This window comes from Syzygium oleosum, unplaced genomic scaffold (assembly GCF_021117445.2).
Source record: "Syzygium oleosum isolate NSW1041296 unplaced genomic scaffold, Sole_v2.1 Sole_v2.15, whole genome shotgun sequence".
Taxonomy (NCBI): Eukaryota; Viridiplantae; Streptophyta; class Magnoliopsida; order Myrtales; family Myrtaceae; genus Syzygium; species Syzygium oleosum.
Window position 1 is genome coordinate 1,418,595 of NW_026607499.1, and position 19,821 is coordinate 1,438,415.

Sequence of the window (19,821 nt, forward strand, 5' to 3'; positions counted from 1 at the left end):
CCAGACCACTCTAGGCCTCTAAATCACCTTTAAATCATCCCACTAGGCAACCAAAATCACCACATTATTAAACCTAATCACCAGCCACTTAAACAACCCCTAAAATACCCTAATTAACCCCTAAACTTGCCTAAAAATGCACATAATCCTAATTAGGGTTTAGGGTTTCCACTCACCCAAATCCTAAGCTCCAAATGTGGGCGGGGAAAGTGGGCTGGGCGGTCACCGGTTCACCCCGGACCGGCAAGGAACTCCGGCGACTCCCACGAGCGGCGATCGGCGGCGACAACGGGCTGGTGGTGTCACGGCTGAGCAAGGTAGCGAGAGGGGATGACAGTGATGGTGGTGAGATGGAAATGAGAGAGAGAGAGAGGTGGCGGTGGTGCGAGGCGTCCACGGGCTGGCGGCGATGAGCGGCGGTGGCGCGGCCAAGGCGGCTGGTCGGTGCTGGTGGTGCGCCGAAATGAAAGAGAGAGAGAAGGAGGGATGGCGAGGGTGAGGTGGCCGAGTGGTGGTGGTGCGTGTGAGATGGTGGCGTGGCTAGCGGTTCCGGCGGCGGTGGCGGCGTGGCCACGGCTTGGGATGCTCCGGCGGTGCTGGCTTCTTCACGTGAGGGGGAGAGAATGGAGAGAAAATGAAGAGGATGAGAGGGAGAGACTTCGACCGATATGGGGAGAATGAGGGGAGAGAGAGAGTGAGAGTGTTTTGTTCAAACCTTGAGTGGGAGTTGGTGAACAACCCCACTAACAATTACAAGACTAACCACCCCACTAACACTGTCACATCCTCAATTTCAGTCCCTGGAAAATGGTTATGGTTTAAGTTTTGTGGTTTTCCAATGGGTACTAAAATTTTTACTCTTGTTTTGGAAAACCCTATTTCGGATCCTTTGTACCCCTTTATTTTGTTATTTTGGGGAGACTTTTGTGATCCGAATTTATGAATACTTCCTTCTTGAAAGTTGTTCCAAACATCTTGAAGTTTTACATACTTTAATTTCAGAATTTTTGGAGTTGATATGAGTGGTACAATGGCCTGATTTTCGGACCGTGTGAAACTGCCCAGAATGGGTATTTCGGTGATGTTCACACCGTATTTATTTTCTACAAGATTTTCTGGGCTGATTTTGGAAAAGTTTCCTTCATAAAAGTTGTTGAGAACGTCCTTTTCTATAACGTATATAGATTTGGGAATTTTTCGAGATGATTTGGATTCTGAACAGAGCTTACTTTGAGAAACAAGAAGTCTGTTCCAGCGAACTGTTTTTAGTCTGTCTTTGAGCTACTAAAAATAGTGTTTACAGAGAGATTTAGATTTTTTATTCTTCATGAAATTTTTTTTTTAAGGCCTTGTTTATGACATATTCAAATTTGAGAATTTTCGGAGTCCATTTACTATATTTTCAAGTCCAATTTCGTGAACAGTGCAAAGCTGTCCGGTTTTGTCAGATTTCAAAGATTCGGCATTTTCTATACGAGAACGTTGGAATTTGGACTTGGTGTCTTCTGGTGACTTAAAGCATACGTTTTGAGCTTTCAAATGAGATATTTTATGCTTTGATTGGAGGCCGTCTCAGGGGGAAAACGAGAGTGAGCCGAGAGAGAGCCGAGAGAGGGAAAGGAAGAGAGAAATCATTAGTGGCTTGGATTCATTGTGCTCTCTTCATCGTGATCCTTTGGCTATAGTTCATTAATGAACTTTAATGCTATCCATCATGACCTTAGACTTTGGAGGCCTCTTCATCATGACAAGCATTAATAGTCTTGAGTGAGGAGCAAGTTTGGGGTTTGATAAATTGAAAGAGGCCATTCGGCCAAGAGAGAAAGAGAGGGAGTAGCCGTGAGAGAGAGAGAGAGAGAGAGAGAGAGAGAGAGAGGAGAACCAATGAGGAAGAGATAATGTTAGCCTCGTCATCATTTTAGTACATTAATAGCTTTTAATGACATTAAATACAAGCCATCATGACTTTTGACTAGTGTGCACATTAATACTTGGCTTCTTCTCCAAGCCTATTTGGCTATAAGGAAGCAAGAAACCTCACGTGAAATCCCCCCCCTTCTCCTCTCTCACGCCAACCTCACCATCATCTTCTTCTTCCTTTGTTTCTTGTTTTTCTCACTTTGGCCGAGAAGCTCACGCCCAAAACAATCCCAAACCGGCCCGTGTTCCTACTCGTTCCCATCCAAGAACCACGGTTTGGCCTTGGTAGGCCTCGTCTTGGTCGGCCAAACAAGGAGGAAGCAAGGAAAGAGCCCAAAATTTCCCGAGCTCACCCGTCTCGACCCTCCGTTCCCTAGTTTTATTTGTCGTTGAGTAAGTGAATTCCCTAATATCGGGAAAGGAAGTTGCGATACGTTGTAACATGGGTTGGTTGGCCCGTTTCTTGGTTTCATGGTTGTTCGTTGTTTCTCATCTAATGATGTTCATGTGTGATACTCACGTTTGATGTTTGTTTGGTTGGTTTTGTAGCATGACTTTGCTATTTTAAATGCCATTGATGCCGGTACGGTAAGAATTGACTTGTGTGAACGACGATTGTCTCGTCCTCGCTTGATATTAGTGTTTTCACTTGCTGAATCTCCCCGACTCATCCCCCGTTGTTTCCCCTTTTTCAGGTCCGTAAGATGGCGTCTCCCCCAGCCCGCGTTGGCAATCCCGTGGAGCAGAGAGCCGAAGTGCTCACCGTGATAGATGTCAGTAAAGACCGCGCCTACCGTCGAGTCACGACGCTTGTGATGTTCGATGAGGCCCTAACGGACTTGGTGCCTCAGGGCGGGCCGGCTCCGGGATAAAGCCACGGGTGGGATGTGAGATGGCCAGGCGGACGGGACCGGGGTGAAGGTGAAGAAGCGAGGAGCGAGAAGCCATAGAGGGGATAGGATCACCCAAGCCGAGTTTTGTTACTCAGTCGGCTATGAAATATGTGTTGTCATGGCCCGAAGGGCTTGTTAAAACATGTTTGTATGCATTGTAAACATAAGGTTTGCTCATGATGTTGTTTGTCTTATTTCCGCTGTGTATATTGATTGTGATTGTCCCGTGATATGCTTCCGCCTGTGTGTAACGAAATATAATAATGAACGGAACGTCGCATGAATGACCCCGAGGTAGGGGCGTCACAAACACAATGATCTAATGGCCAAGATTTGAAGACCCATCAAGTCTATCCAAAACCAAGGGCTAGGATTACATCTAGGACAAAATATCTAGGGGCAACTTGGGGATTAGCAAGGGTGATGAGGGACTTATTCGTCCAACATTTTCGGCCACTATAGGGGTTGAACAAGTCTAATTTACCCTCCAAAAATTCGGAATTAATGCATAGGGCTCAAGGGCAAAATGGTAATTTTCCACTCCCAGTCCAAAATTCCATTTTTCGATCATATCGACCCCAAATATGATTGGCCACACTAATACGAAGTTGTCCTTGCAAATTAGTCGCGTATGTCCGTGAAATTCGATACTCAAGTCCAAATTCAATTCAACGATCAATTTCGCTCAAATGCGATTTTAGTGTCTCTCACTAACGGGCGGCTGTTTAGGGGTTACGCGTATCGACCTAGGGTTACTCGAGTCGCGAAGGTCTCGATTTCCAAGAGAACACGAGGATCAATCGCTAGTTCCGGAGGTCGCGATCGTTCGGAGTAAGTTTAGGATCGTTTGCTACGCGTACTCTCGGTCGTGCGGAATCACCCGCGATCCGATCATACATTGTTGGCAAACTAAATCCGTCGCCCTTCTTGGATCGGCCCACGCTAGCCCAAAATATTCCCTCGTCGTTCCTCGGAATCGAAGCTTGATTCACGGTCGAGTTCTTGGGTCCACGTACCGTTTTCCTAGTTAGCCATTCCCTATTGGTCAGTATCTCGAGAGTGATCAGTTCCGGGCGAGACTTACTAAAACGAAATGAGAAATATACATCCATTTCATTGATCCCGGAAGTGGGTCGAATTCATAATGTCACAATATATGACCTTAAGCAGTTTTCGAGATAATGGTATAAACGTTTTCACAATGCCATAATGGCATATGATTTAGTAATAATTAGTAAAGACAATTGTGTATATATCAAAAGATCCAAAGATCAATTTGTGATTTTATCTTTATATGTTGATGATATACTAATTGCCGGAAGCAGTATATAATTTGTTAATACAGTCAAGAATTGGTTATCTTCCAATTTTGAGATAAAAGATATAGATGAAGGTATATACATTCTTAGAGTTAAGATTTCAAAAGATCACTTAAAGAAATCCCTATCCCTTTCATAAGAGATGTAAGTGAATAAAATTCTTGAGCGATTTCTTATACAAGATTGTAAACCAATAGATACTCTTATTGCAAAGGGCGAAGTATTGAGCGACAGCATGTGTCCTAAGACTCCACAAGAAAAGGAATAAATGGAACAAGTTCCATATGCTAGTGTTGTCGGAAGCTTGATGTATGCTATGATGTGTACGAGACCTGATATTTGTTATGCAGTTGGAATGGTAAATAGATACTAATCCAATCAAGGTCAAGCCCATTGGATTGCCGTCAAAAGAATCCTGAGATGTCTAAAGGGAAGTGCCAACTATGCGCTTACTTATAGGAAGTGATTTGCACCTTGAAGGCTATACTAATACTGACTAGAAAGGAGATTTAAATGAAAGAAAATCTACCTCTATATGTGTTCTTACTGAATAATGACATCCTATCATGGAGCAGTAAGAAGCAACAGTGTGTGGCCTTATCCACAATGAAAGCCAAGTTCGTGGCTCTATCAACAGCGACACAAGAAGTTGTTTGGTTTGGAAGATTTTTGTATCACTTAGGTGTTACTAAGAATGCTGCAAACCCAGTATTGGTCTATTGCGATAGCCAAGTAGCAATAGAATACACTAAGGATCCCAAGTATTATGGAAAGACCAAACATATAGATATCAAGTATAACTATGTCAAGGACATGGTTGCACAAAAGGAAGTGAACGTGCAGTACATATCCATGCAAAGGATAATAGCAGTTCCTATGACGAAGCTAATTCCTATAGAAGTTATCTATGATCATGTGAGATCTCTAGGACTGTATAAAATATGATATACTGAATATTGTAATTTTCCCTGGATGTTCACTATTAATGAAGTTTGCTATTATCAATGCCTATGTGTTTGTATGACGTTTATGAATGTCGATGCTGAGTGCACTCTATGGAAAAGGTATGATGAAAGATTAGCCCACTCACACATGTAATCGCTTCTACTTACTGTATGATAAATAGAGATAAGATAGTTTTAAGCTTGTTATCTAGGTGATAATTGAGAGCTCAGGCTTGAAGCATGGACGTCACCTTAACAAAATGTTAAAATGAGGATATATAGATTATTATGTCCGAAAGTGAAATGACCCACATATTTCACTTTATCTATTTTTAATGCCAGATGTGAGTTCTAATATATACTTATGAATAGAATAGATTTGTGAACTGAAATTAGACATTGAGTATGTCTGAACTATCACATGTACAGTATTGAGAGTAAAGACATGCATTCTATGGGAAAGGAAAGAATACCGTAATACGTATTTCATATTACGTATGCATGGGACGATCGATAGGAGTTGGCAAAAGTTATGATCTCAACTTTTAAGCAATGTGAGACTCTTGAGGAAAATAGTTTCTCAATTAAGTGCCCTCACGACTCTTACTTATTCTAAAAAATTCTATTCAGTATTTGCTATCTTATGATGTTGCCGATGATCATGATAATTCGGTCTAACAGGGCATTTCTAGAAAAGCGAGCTGGACTGAAATGGAAAGGTTTAAGGAAAGAGAAAGATTAATTTGTTTATAATGTCACATTCTATATTTGCATTCATAGGTCGACCAATTATGATTTTGAGTAAATCATAATTGTGAATACAATGTATGAGATACTAAATGAGATCATGAGAGATACAAATGTGACTGATTGATCTAGGGAACTACATACTGATTCTACTCTGGATAATGCACAATTTGAATTGTTATATATTCCTAACAGATATATAACAACGAGCTCTCATAGTATGCTGGTCGCATGGATTATTTGCTAATATGAACTTTGCAAAGAAGAGAGTTGTATTTAGCCCATTGTAGGCGAGTGAGAGATGAAAGGCATAATGGGTGGACCGCCCAAGATGGGCCAAACTTGACCCATGAACCACAAAGGCCCGCAAGGTGGTTATTTGCCTCTTACTATAAATAGTAAACCCCCTTGGAAAAATCAACGTGATTTTTCATATGCGAAATATCTCACCCATTCGAAAGTAACGTTTTCTCCGATTTTCCTCCAGAACACAAGTGGGTACGAAAGACAATCGAAGATCACTTTCAAGTGCAAAGTGACATTTAATCTGTGACAATATTGGGTATGTTCATTTTGTGATATGCCTGTACGATCGGTGATACGAGTTGATGGTTATTGGGCACATTTTCCGCATTGATCAAATCCGCTTCGAATATGTTTCGAATATGTCGATCGAGAATGAGTTTTCCCAATACAAACATTTCGAGGAAGGGATGGGTGTTTGGCGATGGTGAGGGAGCAGAGATGCCAAGTAAGTTTGCTTTGTGGCCTTAAAGGCAAGTGTATGCCCAGATTGTGAAGTTTGGAAAATATTTTCCGATTCTTTTTCACATTTCAGCCGAATACCAGAAAATATTGTCATTTTCCTAGAAAATGACTTCCTAGAAAATATTTTCAAAAATGTCACATTTTTCGCGAAACGAACGGAGCTTAGGTCTTTTGATAGTATTTTTTATGTTTACTACCCTAATGAGGATTCTAAATACTTGTAAATATTTTTTAGAATGTCTTAATTTATAAACAAGAGGTCTTGGCTATTTCTCTGCGTCAATATTCCCCTTTCAAACTCAAATTAATTTGCTTCTATCATTTTAGCGTTTCACCTTTCGATTTCACATCAAATCCTAATAGTAGTAGTCTAACAATGAGTCTATTACCACAAACTCTATATCTAGCCACTTTAAGTACCAAAAAACCAATCATCGGAATAAAACTTTTTAAACTATTAGGGATAGCAGTGGGTCGGGTTCAATACCATTGACCCCAATCCCAAACCGGAACCCGATTAGTCCCGAGAACCCATCTCGAAAACTCGAGAAAGGTTCATAGTGAAGTCTCGAACCTATGAAACTTAAAGTACATGGAAGACCTGGTCTTAGAAGTAAAGCATTGTGGTGTCAAAGTGGTTGGTTGGGGAGAGGTGGTCTACATATGCAACCCACTATCCCCTTCGTGGGATGGGAACACATTGCTCAATGGAAGGATTATTGAGCTATGTACTCGAGACATCCTACGGAGAAAATGTCATAGTGTAAAGAAAGAACGCGCAGGACCATCCAACTCATTTTCATTAAAATGAGCAACACTTCTTCCATTTTCTTATCAATACATGCTAAAGAAGAGGTTTTTGTGAAAAAAAAATTTACATTTCGAAAGATCGTATTGTTTTCAAATGAAATCCCACTTCTTAATCTTGACTCCGAAAAGGACATAACCAGATATGTTTTTGAACTTTTATTCCTATGGAATCTTTGGTCTCCCAAACCAATTGCAATTTCAAAGAAAACAGAGCACAAAAAGAGACTGCTGACCAAGTTGCGCAAAAGAAGCAAAAATTGTAAAAAAAGTCCTAAATCTATTACACTTTTGCCAATTGAGTACTAAACATTTTCATGATTTGCCAATTAAGTTCATCTAGTCAATTTCAGCGGGAAATCATTGACGTGGATGCGAACTGATCTACGTAGCGCGTTTGGCGCTAAGGTGGACAAAATTTTATAATTTTATAATTTTTTTTTTCTTTCTCTTTATTTTTTTTTTCCTTTCCTTCTTCATCCTTTAGCCGGTTGCTGAGGGTTGGTGAGGTCGCTAGTGGCCTCTAGCAAAGCTCACCCGCCTAGCCCTCGCCATGGTTGGGTGAGGCTGACCTCGCTAGCCCTCAACTCTAGGGGTCATCGGCTATCCCTAACGCCTAGCGACCGGCTAGAGGAGGGAGAAGGAAAAAAAAAAGGAAAAACAAAATAATAAATAAATAAATTCAAAAAAATATCAAAATATTTTTAAAAATTATCTACGTTAGCGCCGTCTTACGAGGGATGACCAGTATACACGTTAGAGATTTTCGGCCAAAATTGACCGGATTGACTCAATTGGCAAAATATAAAAATATTCTAGACTCGATTGGCAAAGATGAAAGGTTTAGAACTGAAAAGTGCAATAGGTTTAAAAGTTTTTGGATAATTAATCCCGCAAAAGAAGTAGAAATAAGAGGGGACAAAATGAAGAACACGACAGCAACTCTTTATCTTCTCCCTCTGCTATCTCCGGGGCCCAAAACAACGGGGTAAGTGGGGTGGGTTGGTGGGCAGGAGCAATCGACACCGCAAGAAAACGTTTCTCGCTCGAACCCGTCACAGACAGGCCCTTTTACCTTACCAACCACAACTCACCAACTCCGAATCATCCCAAACCAAACATCACGACACGAGCTCGCAAAACACTTGCCACTGAGGTTTCGCCCGAAGCATGATGCGACCCCACTCCGACATGAGCCGCTCGTTCACGTAATTTCTTGCCAAAAAACCGAGACTTCCCCTGTTACGTGCAACTGCCCGAGTTGGTCGTTGAGAGAGATCTCGTGGCGAGTCAATACTCCACCAACGCTACCAACCACGACGCGAAGACCCCCCATCCCCATTCGTTCTAATTACCTCCTCCATCGCAGAAGCCCAGAAGCGCGATCTTGGCAAGCGAGGACTGAGTTTCTTGAAGGAGAGAGGGGAGAGAGGACAATGGCCCACGCCGTCAGGACTCCAAATTGCCCTCTGAACACGCAGGTTCTTGCCAAGAGCTCGAGACCCAGATTCGCCGCTTCGGTTGCCTTGGGGTCTCAGTTCTTGGGTGTTTCGGAGCTGAAGAAGCATTGCAAGAATCAGGGGATTTCGGTTAAAGTTCCTTCCTTTAAGGTCGCGGCTTCGGTCGCCACGGCTGAGAAGCCGTCCCAGGTACCGGAGATTGTGTTGCAACCGATTAAAGAGATCTCCGGCGCGGTGAAGTTGCCGGGATCGAAGTCGCTTTCCAATAGGGTTCTGCTTCTTGCGGCTCTCTCTGAGGTAAAGGAAAGCCCTTTTTGATTTGTGGGTTGTGTAGGGGGTTCTCGGTTGTTCTACAGCAATTAGATGTGAATTGTGCTGTTGTGTTTACTGTGAAATGGTGGATCTTCTTGCTTGGAGTGAGCGATTTTTTTTAGGTGGAGTCTAATGTGCTGCAATAGAGGTGCTAGTTTTTGCGCTGATCGAATCAGGAAATGACAAGAGACATTTTAATTTGTGTGTGAATTATGGTTAAAAAAAACTAGCCCTTTATGTGCTTGATCAGAAACTTTTGCGAGGGTGATGGTAATTATGCTTTCTCTTGCAGATCACTTGGTCCTACACTTAGTAATGGGAATGTTAGAATTGGTTGCGTATCTTGAACCTTGCGATTTCGCTGAATTCTGTGGAAGGAAAATAGCTTTTGCTCGTCATTGCTGTACTATGGCTATACAGTCATACAGCAGTTGGTACATGTACAAATCTCTATTCATATTCTGCTCTGACCATGACTCATTGTGGTAAACTTAAAAAGAATTTGTTGACATGAGCTGCTGCGAAAATCTGTCGTATACGTTTGACTTTTGATGGTGGCATCGCTCTTCCTATTGAAGTATTCTATGAAGCATCTGCCTCTGTATTTTTTTCCTACAGAAATGCTATTGTATGCATCTTAATGGCTGGTTCATTCTTTGTTTTCGGGTTCTGTTCTGATAAAACATGGTCCTCATTCTTTCTTCTTTTGATTTCTCTCTCCTTTATTTGGCATTCAGGGAACAACTGTTGTAGACAACTTGTTGAATAGTGATGATGTCCATTACATGATTGGAGCATTGAGAGCTCTTGGTCTGAATGTAGAGGAAGACAAGTCTATCAAACGGGCCATCGTGGAAGGTTGCACTGGTCAGTTTCCCGCTGGAAAAGAGAGAGATGAAGTCCAACTTTTCCTTGGAAATGCAGGGACAGCAATTCGTCCATTGACAGCTGCAGTGACTGCTGCAGGTGGAAACTCCTGGTATGCCGTGCAATTCCATTTAGCCAAAGCAATTTAGACACAACGATGGCAGTTCAGGATGTTGCTTTTGATGTTTCGATAATCAATTTTTTGCACTTGTTCCTTTTGCCTTTATCATTTATCTAGAAATAGGACATGATAACATCATTAGACTAAGTACTATGAATTGTACTTCCATTGATGTACTATAGCATCTAACCAAACTGATTCTGGCAATTGCATAGAGAGATAGCATATGCCCATGCCCAGATAAAAAAAATTGTCTGTGCTAAAGTGTGTAGTACTGGCTGCGTGTCTTCTTCTTGATGTTGTTTTGGCAGAAATTTTTTGAAAAAGCATTTTTGATTGGTATCTAAGAACACAGCTGCATCACTTCATATTTGTTATTGTTTCATCTTTCCAAGCTACTTGCATTGCTTTTCTAAAGTATTCTCTTTTCATCTGCTTCCATTTCTGTGCTTGATTGATCTTCATGTATCTGTTGCTTTAAACTACTTCAGCTACGTTCTTGATGGAGTGCCGAGAATGAGGGAGCGACCTATTGGAGATTTGGTCACTGGTCTAAAGCAGCTTGGGGCAGATGTCGATTGTTTCCTCGGCACAAACTGTCCTCCTGTGCGCATTAATGCAAAGGGTGGCCTTCCAGGGGGGAAGGTGGGTGTGCTTTAGCAATCATTAAGCATTTCAAAATTACACAATTACACAATTAATGTTACTGTCATGTTTTATTTATCGAGATTTATGTTATTTGATATAGCTTTACGATGGCTAAATGCAAGTAGTCCTACTCTGCGAGGCACAAGAGCCATTGGATAGGCATGGTACCATTCGTGCACATTCTTTACCCAACCAGTCTATTGCACAGGCCTATCCCTCTAAACAAGTCTAAAAGAGCTAGTGAGAAAATGGGATGGACCAATGGACGTCTATCATCCTGGGAGGCGATTTGCTTTTTATACTGTTTCTGAATTTTCTTTTACCTGTTCATTGCTTCTAGTGACTGTGTCTGAGATTAGATCTCGAAGTAGAATCTCACAGAAAATTTGATAGAACTCCGTAAATGCCTCCACTATGAGTGATAATGTTACTCTTACGTGAATTAAATTCTGTTTCTGAAGATAGCATTTATCACCATGAAATTTATTGTCCACCAATAAAATGTATTGCTTATGGGAATTTGCAGGTGAAGTTGTCTGGATCCATAAGTAGTCAATACTTGACTGCTTTGCTAATGGCTGCTCCTTTATCTCTAGGGGATGTGGAGATTGAGATCATTGACAAGCTAATTTCCATTCCTTATGTTGAGATGACTCTAAAGTTAATGGAACGGTTTGGGGTTTCTGTTGAGCACAGTGGTAGCTGGGATAGGTTCTTGGTCCAAGGAGGTCAGAAATACAGGTAGTCCTTGTGCTATGTGCCTTGTGGTTGGTTGACTTAACAGTTTTCATATCTTCAGTTTAACCGATCCATAAATTGACAGGACTCCTGGAAAAGCTTATGTGGAAGGTGATGCTTCAAGTGCTAGTTACTTCCTAGCAGGTGCAGCCGTCACTGGGGGAACTGTTACTGTTGAAGGTTGCGGTACAAGTAGTTTACAGGTATGTAGACCCAATCTCAGATTCTGTCCTAAAGATTCAACTTTTAACTATTTTTATCACTAAACTATGATAGTCCCTATTTTATGAGAAGAAACGTTGCTGGTTACATTATTCGTGGGCTTCTCGTCTATCAAAAATGTGCCTGAAAAACTTTGGATTGTCAACTGTTTCTAATACAGGGCGATGTAAAATTTGCTGAAGTCCTTGAGAAAATGGGGGCTACAGTCACCTGGACAGAGAACAGTGTTACTGTGACTGGACCTCCACGGAATTCGTTTGGAAGAAAGCATTTGCGCGCTATTGATGTCAACATGAATAAAATGCCAGATGTTGCCATGACTCTTGCAGTGGTTGCACTTTTTGCTGATGGGCCCACTGCAATTAGAGATGGTATGGTTCAGTTATGTCAGTCATTTGCCGTAATGTGTGCATCTGATTTTAATCTATTGTTGGATACAACGTGTAGTCATGTTCTAAGTTAGTGGTATAATACTAAAAGTAAAACTCACCTTTTGCTCCATTACAACTTTGCATTTTCTACTTTTAAACCACTACTTCGCCCCTGTATTTTGTTTGTAGACTTCACATTATACTTGACATTAACTAATATTATAACTCTATATATAAAATTTTCATCTTTCTTCCAAAATACCCATACCACTCTTCTGACCTCATCGACCGAAAACCGGTGGGAGAGAGAGAGATTAGGTGTTTGGGTGTTAGGATTTGCGGGTTATTTGATTTTTGGGAATTTTCGTGTTTTCTCTAGGGAGAGATTTGATCTTTTTAGCTTATGGATTTTTGTCCTGAGAAGCAAAACATCCTAACTGAGTTACTAATCCGCTATCACAAGCTAGTTGACAGTCAATCTTACAGGTGGTTGAACCTAGATGCCTCTTCTTTAAGAACATTGCCTTATTTCCTCGGATATGATAGGCCTATAGTTTTGGAAGATGGCGTTTTCATTCTCTAGGCCCCTTATACAGCAGCACTGTACCTTCTATGGTTATTCTGCGGCCAAAGTAGACATTCCAGTTCGAGTGTACCTAAATTTTTGTTGTCCCCCTTCCTCTTGTGCTTTATAGAGTGACCTCTTTGTGAGCCATGAATTCTTGCGGCCCTATTAGGAAAATATGAATTGCTTATTAGAAAAGAAGAGCCGCTTCTGTCAGCAGTGGGTGCAGAGAACAGCCTAGCTGTGCCTGGCACTAGTGCATTTATGCTACTAGGAAAGCATTATTATCATCAAAGCATCAGGAAATTATTACATACTGTTCATCTCTGAAGTCATTTCTTTGAAAAAGTTGCTCAAGGAAAAATCTCCTTTGAATCTTTGTTTTCAGTGGCAAGTTGGAGAGTGAAGGAAACAGAACGAATGATTGCTATATGCACAGAGCTCAGAAAGGTGAGCTTGTAGTTTCTGCAATATCTAAACCTTGTCCATGTTTTTAGATCTTCTTTGAGGTGAAATTTGGGTTCTTCCAGCTGGGCGCAACGGTTGAAGAAGGGCCAGACTACTGCGTGATTACTCCTCCAGAGAAACTGAACGTGACAGCTATCGACACGTACGATGATCACCGAATGGCCATGGCCTTTTCACTTGCTGCTTGTGCAGACGTTCCGGTTACTATCAAGGATCCAGGTTGCACAAGAAAAACTTTCCCCGACTACTTCGAAGTTCTCCAGAGTGTTACAAGCCGTTAAAAAAATGTGAGCGGGCGTGTTGGTAATGCCCACCACAACCCCTGAGCAATGTCATACCCTGTAGTCTGATTGTATGTTTCCCTATACATGATTATTGGAGCTATGCCTTTCTTTTTCTTCTTTCTTGGACTGTATTCTTGGATCTCACCTATAAAGTTTCAAGAGGGCCTCGTATCTTAATATAATCGGGGAACTGTACTAGCCAATTTTTGTGTAGGCGAGTCGTCCATTAGTACTGTAAGTTGTAGACAACCGCTTGATCATGATGAAGCAACTAATGAAGTTCGGCCAATTAGTTGCTTGTAAGTTCGGTAAGTACCAAGCCATGTCAACATTTTGCAGTCTGGCTTTTCATGAGGCAAATAATCGACATTAAGCTTTAGGCCTTAGTGTCTGTTCCAAGTATTTACTCTCACAAAGTGATAGAACTGCGAGCCATTTGAAAGGGCTGCAGTTAATTTTGTCGTTACAAGATGCGCAAGCCATCTGCGGAGCTACGGCTCTTGGGAGAGTTCTGGACATATTTCTATTGTGACCTAACATGGTAAGACGGCCTATTCACCCTTTCTTGTGGAGATCGTAACGTCCTTGGTTTAACTAATATGGCCCGTGTAGGATTTGTCGTAGAACTAGAAGGTGGTATGCGGAGTACACCGGGTTATTTCTCCTCATCAAATCGGTCAAAGGCAGGCTACTCCCGGCCGAGACTAGTAGTTTTGTGGTGGAACTACCTCTGCTCTCGTGCGGTCTAGACTCCAGATTTGCATGGATTAGAGTCGAACTTGAGATCTCGTGCCTTGACGTGTAATGCCTTAGTCGTTCGATGGTCACGAGTTTTCGCTCCCTTTATTGCTAACCTGTCGTTAGACCAAGGAAAGTTGCTGGTAAGGAAGAAAAAAAAAATGTAAAAACCCGTCCCTTGTGGTAACTGGTAACGGTGTTTGAGATCATGTTTGGAATGACTTTTTTTCCCTTTTTCTGGGTAAAGCTGTAAGTAACTTTTCTTTGATTATCACGGCAAACTGAATACGTAACATTTTGTTAAAAGAGAAATTTGTGAATAAACAGCCTGAGTTTATCTTACCCAAAATGGCAGATCGTTTGAAGTTATAGCATTGGAAGAGTTGAAGAAATGGATTATTGTGGAAGACCATCAAATAGTTGGTGAAATTTCACTTATGAGTATTGCCCTTTGACTCTAATCAAATGCTCTGAAATCCTGTAGGCACGATGCTATTAAATATAAGATCTGATGGGAGAAAAAGTACCAAAACGAGGAGACCACCACGGTCAACGGTAGATAAATGGAAGATAAACATCAACAGACGCCAAGAAAGTCAACAAAGGTCATCTTGCTTATTGCTTATGCCACGGATGTTAGTGAAGCAAGCAATGCAACCTCGTCAGTCAAATTTAGGAAAAAGCTTAGCTGGAAAAAAGCATAAAGTTTCGAATCAAATAGCGGTTTCAATAAGCCCAATCGCGGTCGATAATATGTGCTGAAGTTTTCAATTTCCTTGAGCTTATGATGTCTCTGGCATTTGTCTTGCCACAGTTTCCCGTCAAACCCTTATTGCTTTTTCACTGAATCAAGGGCAATACATAGGGAAACACCCACAAGGGAGATCTAGCAGTTCAAAAATGTAGATTTTGCTTATCTGATGTTCTGATGAAGGCCATAGATGTGTGTGGTGTCTTCTGTCTTGTTCTTGCAAGTTGAGCTGATGTTCCTGTAATCAAATCCACATATTTTATGGCAAGTGGAGGATGCAATGTTTCCTAATAACAAGCTGGAGACATTAAACTAAAACCCATTTACCATTAACCTGCCATTACATTACAAAATCTCCTGCTGTTTTTGTCAGGCAATTTGTCGACTGCCCTCTGGTTTATGCATAAAAAACTAAACTTCAGCTGACAAATTATGTAGAAAGTTTCTGTCCTCTGTTTCATTCCCTTGATTCTGTACGACCATAAGAGGTAAAAGAAAAAAAATTATGTGATGCTACATTTTTTATGGGACAACATGTGAAGAACAGTCACTGATGCAACTCTCCAGCTAGGAACATGCAGGGTACAGTATTTCTATTTTTTAGGAATTCGAGAGTACTTTATATTTGGTATTTTAATTGTATGTGTCAGAGTTGCACTCCGATCTTGTGTTCTGATTAACTGCACAAGAAAGCATGGGCCAGCATTCCAGCTCTGAGAAGACTACTTTGGGAGTGTTCCCTTTGTCCTCTGTAACACCAGATCATCACATGGGGAATCTGGTCTTTGCTCATTGGTATTAGATAATTTTTTCTGATCACTTTTTGCTCATAATTGGTTATTTTTGGGCTTCAATTGTTTCAATGGATTTTCAACTAAAATTAAACAGTCTTTACAAAAAAAAACTAGAAATACTTGGCAAAAAAACTGCGTTTCAACAAAAGCAAAGACTTGGTTACTTTAAAAAAAACATTTTAAACCTGCCAAAAAATACATGATCCTTTACCTTATGCATATAATAGTTTTCTATTAGTGACAACCGACAATTATTCAGATGGTAAAATATGTTGACGAATTTGATCTTTTATGTCTAAACACTTCTCTCATATGAATTATGGTAGGACGGTAAGAAGTTGAACGCAGGAGTTGATAAAGAAAGGAACCCTATTAAGGAGTGAAGGAGAGAAAACAAACTCATGTCCTCTTATTATAATAATATTATCGTGAAGTTAAGTGTTCAACGGTTTAGTCCAAAAGCCCATATTTATGGAGAAAGACAACGGTATGTTTCCTCTGGAATTCCAAACGGTGGGCTTCACCAAAGAATTCAGGTAAAACTCTACTTGTTGCTAAACTCATGCTCTCTTTTTTTTTAATCGAGTGTTCAACTTTTAGCATTGTCTAATCAAGTTCTCAAAATTATGTACATTTTCTCGTCAAGCTCCTCCCAGAACACGTCGTTCACTCTCATAAACTCAATTATTAACTCGAATTATTTTCTAACCAAGCTCTTCTATTTTCCTAATTAAGTTTCTCCGAGAGCGTATTAATCACCCTTTTTTAAAACAAGTCCTCAAACTTGCATAAGCTGTTCAATCTAAGCATCTCCCAGAATTCGTGAATCCCTCCTCTCTTAGTGCCGAATTATAATTTCAAACTCGAGATTTCACTACAATCGAAGCCTGAAGTTCCGATTCTTCGATCAAACTGCCCAAGCTTGAGATTAGGAGCATTCACAAAGAAACTAATTGGTGAAAAAATCATCAGAAACAAAAAACAAAGAAACAGGGGCACCAATCTTCCCCTTTCTTTCTCCCAATCCCATCCCCTCTTGGTTGAAACTTGAAAGACTAGGAAATAGGAGGCCTCTCCATTCTTGACCTCAAGATCCAGTCCCACCTAAAACAAACATTCCACCCCCTAAATAAAGGAGGGGATGGAGGTTAAAAGCACTGACCCAAAGGACATTCATTCATTCATTCCCAACCAATCTGATCAAATCCATCTTTTTGTGGCGGGTGTGTGATTGGAAGATAGACATTGCTCTGCTATTCCTGTCATTCTCAAGGGCTTGTGATATTTTTAGGTAGCCCTAGAGCTTGGATTCCCTATTTTTAAGCATTTCAAGAAAGAACAAGAAAATAAACAGAAACCCCCCTCCAACTCATTCTCATTCATTAATGACCGCTCTTTGACCCTTCTTGGGTCTCCATTTGCTCAAAAGGACTCCCACCCCCCGTTGCCACTTTCTTGATCCTCAAAGATCATCATCATCAATCATCATCACCTTGTCTGAAAATACCATGAACCCCCCAAGGGTAAAGATCACCACCACCACCACCACCACCACCAAACCTTCCATTCAAGGAACCACAAGATTCTTCCCCTGAGGAAATTTTTTTTTAATTAATCACAATAATGCCAAGAAAGAGACCATAAAGGAAAGTTTCAGACCAAAACCACTTTCCCACTTCCCCTATCTTCTTCATGTTCTTCCTCCCTATCTCCTCCTCCTCCACCACCTCCACCGCCACCGCCACCACCGCCCAAGCCGGCGGCGACAGATTCTTGAACACCCATTTCTCCGAATCAGCTCTGAGCTCGTGAAACTCCCCCCCTGAGCAAGAAGCAGCCCGCTTGATTTCTTGAATTGAGGAGCAGAGAGATCACATCAACAAGAAGGAAAATCTTGGGCAGGCGTTCACAGATCCGGCATTGTTACCAATGAAGCAAATCTCGCATCTGGACAACATACCTTCGACGCCGGGCAAGTTCAAGATGGACAAGTCCCCCTACAGCCGCCTGAGGTGGCACTCCTCCCTCGCCAAGCTCACATTCTGGTCCTTCATCTTCCTCGCCCTGATCTTCATCTTCTTCTTCCGATCCCCGTCCTCCTCCTCCGCCCCGCAGGCCCTCTCCGACCCCTCCCGCCGCTACCTCCAGAACTACAGCTGGGGCGGCGCCGCATGGGAGAAGCGGGTCCGGTCCTCGGCCCGCATCCGGTCCCGGAACGGCATGTCCGTGCTCGTCACGGGCGCCGCCGGCTTCGTCGGCACCCACGTCTCCGCCGCCCTCAAGCGCCGCGGCGACGGCGTGCTCGGGCTCGACAACTTCAACGACTACTACGACCCATCCCTGAAGCGCGCCCGCCAGGCGCTGCTGGAGCGGACCGGCGTGTTCATCGTGGAGGGGGACATCAACGATGAGGCCCTCTTGAAGAAATTGTTTGAGGTTGTGGCCTTCACTCATGTGATGCATTTGGCCGCTCAGGCTGGAGTGAGGTATGCAATGGAGAATCCTAGCTCTTATGTGCATAGCAACATTGCTGGTCTTGTTAACTTGCTTGAGGTCTGTAAGTCTGCCAATCCACAGCCTGCAATTGTTTGGGCATCCTCTAGTTCTGTATATGGACTCAATACCAAAGTGCCCTTTTCGGAGAAAGATCGGACAGACCAACCCGCTAGCTTGTACGCAGCCACGAAGAAGGCCGGCGAAGAAATTGCACACACTTACAATCATATCTATGGTCTATCTTTGACGGGGTTGCGGTTCTTCACTGTTTATGGCCCTTGGGGAAGGCCTGATATGGCCTACTTTTTTTTCACTAGAGACATATTGAAGGGAAAGTCTATTTCGATCTTTGAGGCTGCTAATCACGGCACGGTCGCGAGGGATTTCACCTACATTGACGATATTGTGCGGGGATGTTTAGCGGCTCTGGATACCGCGGAGAAGAGCATGGGAAGCGGGGGGAAGAAGAAAGGACCGGCACAATTGAGGGTGTTTAATTTGGGGAATACTTCTCCGGTTCCTGTTTCCGACCTTGTCAGCATTTTGGAGAGGCTTCTGAAAGTGAAAGCCAAGAGGAACATCCTGAGGTTGCCGCGGAATGGGGACGTGCAATATACTCATGCCAACATCAGCTCGGCTCAGCGGGAGCTGGGATATAAGCCGACCACAGATCTTCAGTCCGGTTTGAAGAAATTCGTTCGATGGTACCTTAGATTTTATGCCGATGGCAAGAAGAGCGGTGTATGACATTCTTTTGGTTGCAAAACATTAGCTTTCTCTCTAGATCCTATTGGTTATGATTCTTATGGCCAATTTCTAACATTTATGTGTTCATTTCCACGATTGTTGTCTGTGCCTATATAATAGCGGTGCCCATATCGGGGGGGATCTCGTCGTAGTATGAAGTTTTATGGTGTAAATGGACATTGTTGGCAGAGATTCCCCCCTAGCTGTATCAGATAAAATGAACCACCTTTCTTTTGAATTCTTTTTAATCATTGGAGAATGTAATTCTTGTAGTTTTGGGTTGTAGAATTAGTGATTCATAGAGCATATGAGGATGGATGGACATGTATCCTTTCCATGAAGTTTCAATAAAAAAGAGGAAACATTTTAATTTAATGTAGGTTATCAAGTTGCATTTTCATGGTATTGCTGTGTTTCTTGCTTCCTCCAAGGGCTTCCCATGTTGGTGATGTTATCATCTTGATTATCCTTATGTCTTGATGCGGCTGCATCAGTGATATTTGAACTTACTATGATCTTGTAGCTCTCAATTAGTTTGCAACTAGCATTTGTTGGATTCAGCCCTAGTCAGATGACAGCTGAATCAACAGAGTTGGCTAGGTGGTTGAGCTACACAGAAAGCTTATATCCAGTATCTGGTCTTATCTCTATCCCTGTTTACTTCGACTACCTGTGCCACTGTAGTCTGATTCTCATTGCTCATTCCTCGTCTCTGTCTGATTCGTTGTTGCATTGTCAGTAGTGTACGTGCTTATGAGGTTAACGGTTTTAGCTCTGTTTTTGTCTATTAGCTTCCATAATGAGATGTTTTTGCTTGTGCGAGGTGGTCACTTGGAGCATG

The 19,821-nt window shown here is 42.0% G+C and overlaps 3 protein-coding genes across 3 annotated transcripts in view; 2 read left to right on the plus strand and 1 right to left on the minus strand.

The window, feature by feature from the left end:
• The window catches only part of LOC115687182 (40S ribosomal protein S13), a 52,699-nt gene that overhangs the window by 21,720 nt on the left and 11,158 nt on the right, over positions 1 to 19,821 (minus strand). The gene's annotated exons all lie outside the window — the stretch shown is intronic.
• On the plus strand, positions 8,493 to 13,657 carry LOC115687164 (3-phosphoshikimate 1-carboxyvinyltransferase 2). Its single transcript, XM_030612639.2, has 8 exons — positions 8,493 to 9,155; positions 9,908 to 10,149; positions 10,650 to 10,803; positions 11,333 to 11,547; positions 11,630 to 11,747; positions 11,927 to 12,137; positions 13,091 to 13,152; positions 13,233 to 13,657. The coding sequence occupies exons 1-8, from the start codon at positions 8,835 to 8,837 to the stop codon at positions 13,449 to 13,451; spliced, it is 1,542 nt and encodes a 513-aa protein (XP_030468499.2). The 5' UTR covers positions 8,493 to 8,834; the 3' UTR covers positions 13,452 to 13,657.
• On the plus strand, positions 16,937 to 19,355 carry LOC115687165 (UDP-glucuronate 4-epimerase 3). Its single transcript, XM_030612640.2, has one exon. The coding sequence runs from the start codon at positions 17,667 to 17,669 to the stop codon at positions 18,978 to 18,980; it is 1,314 nt and encodes a 437-aa protein (XP_030468500.2). The 5' UTR covers positions 16,937 to 17,666; the 3' UTR covers positions 18,981 to 19,355.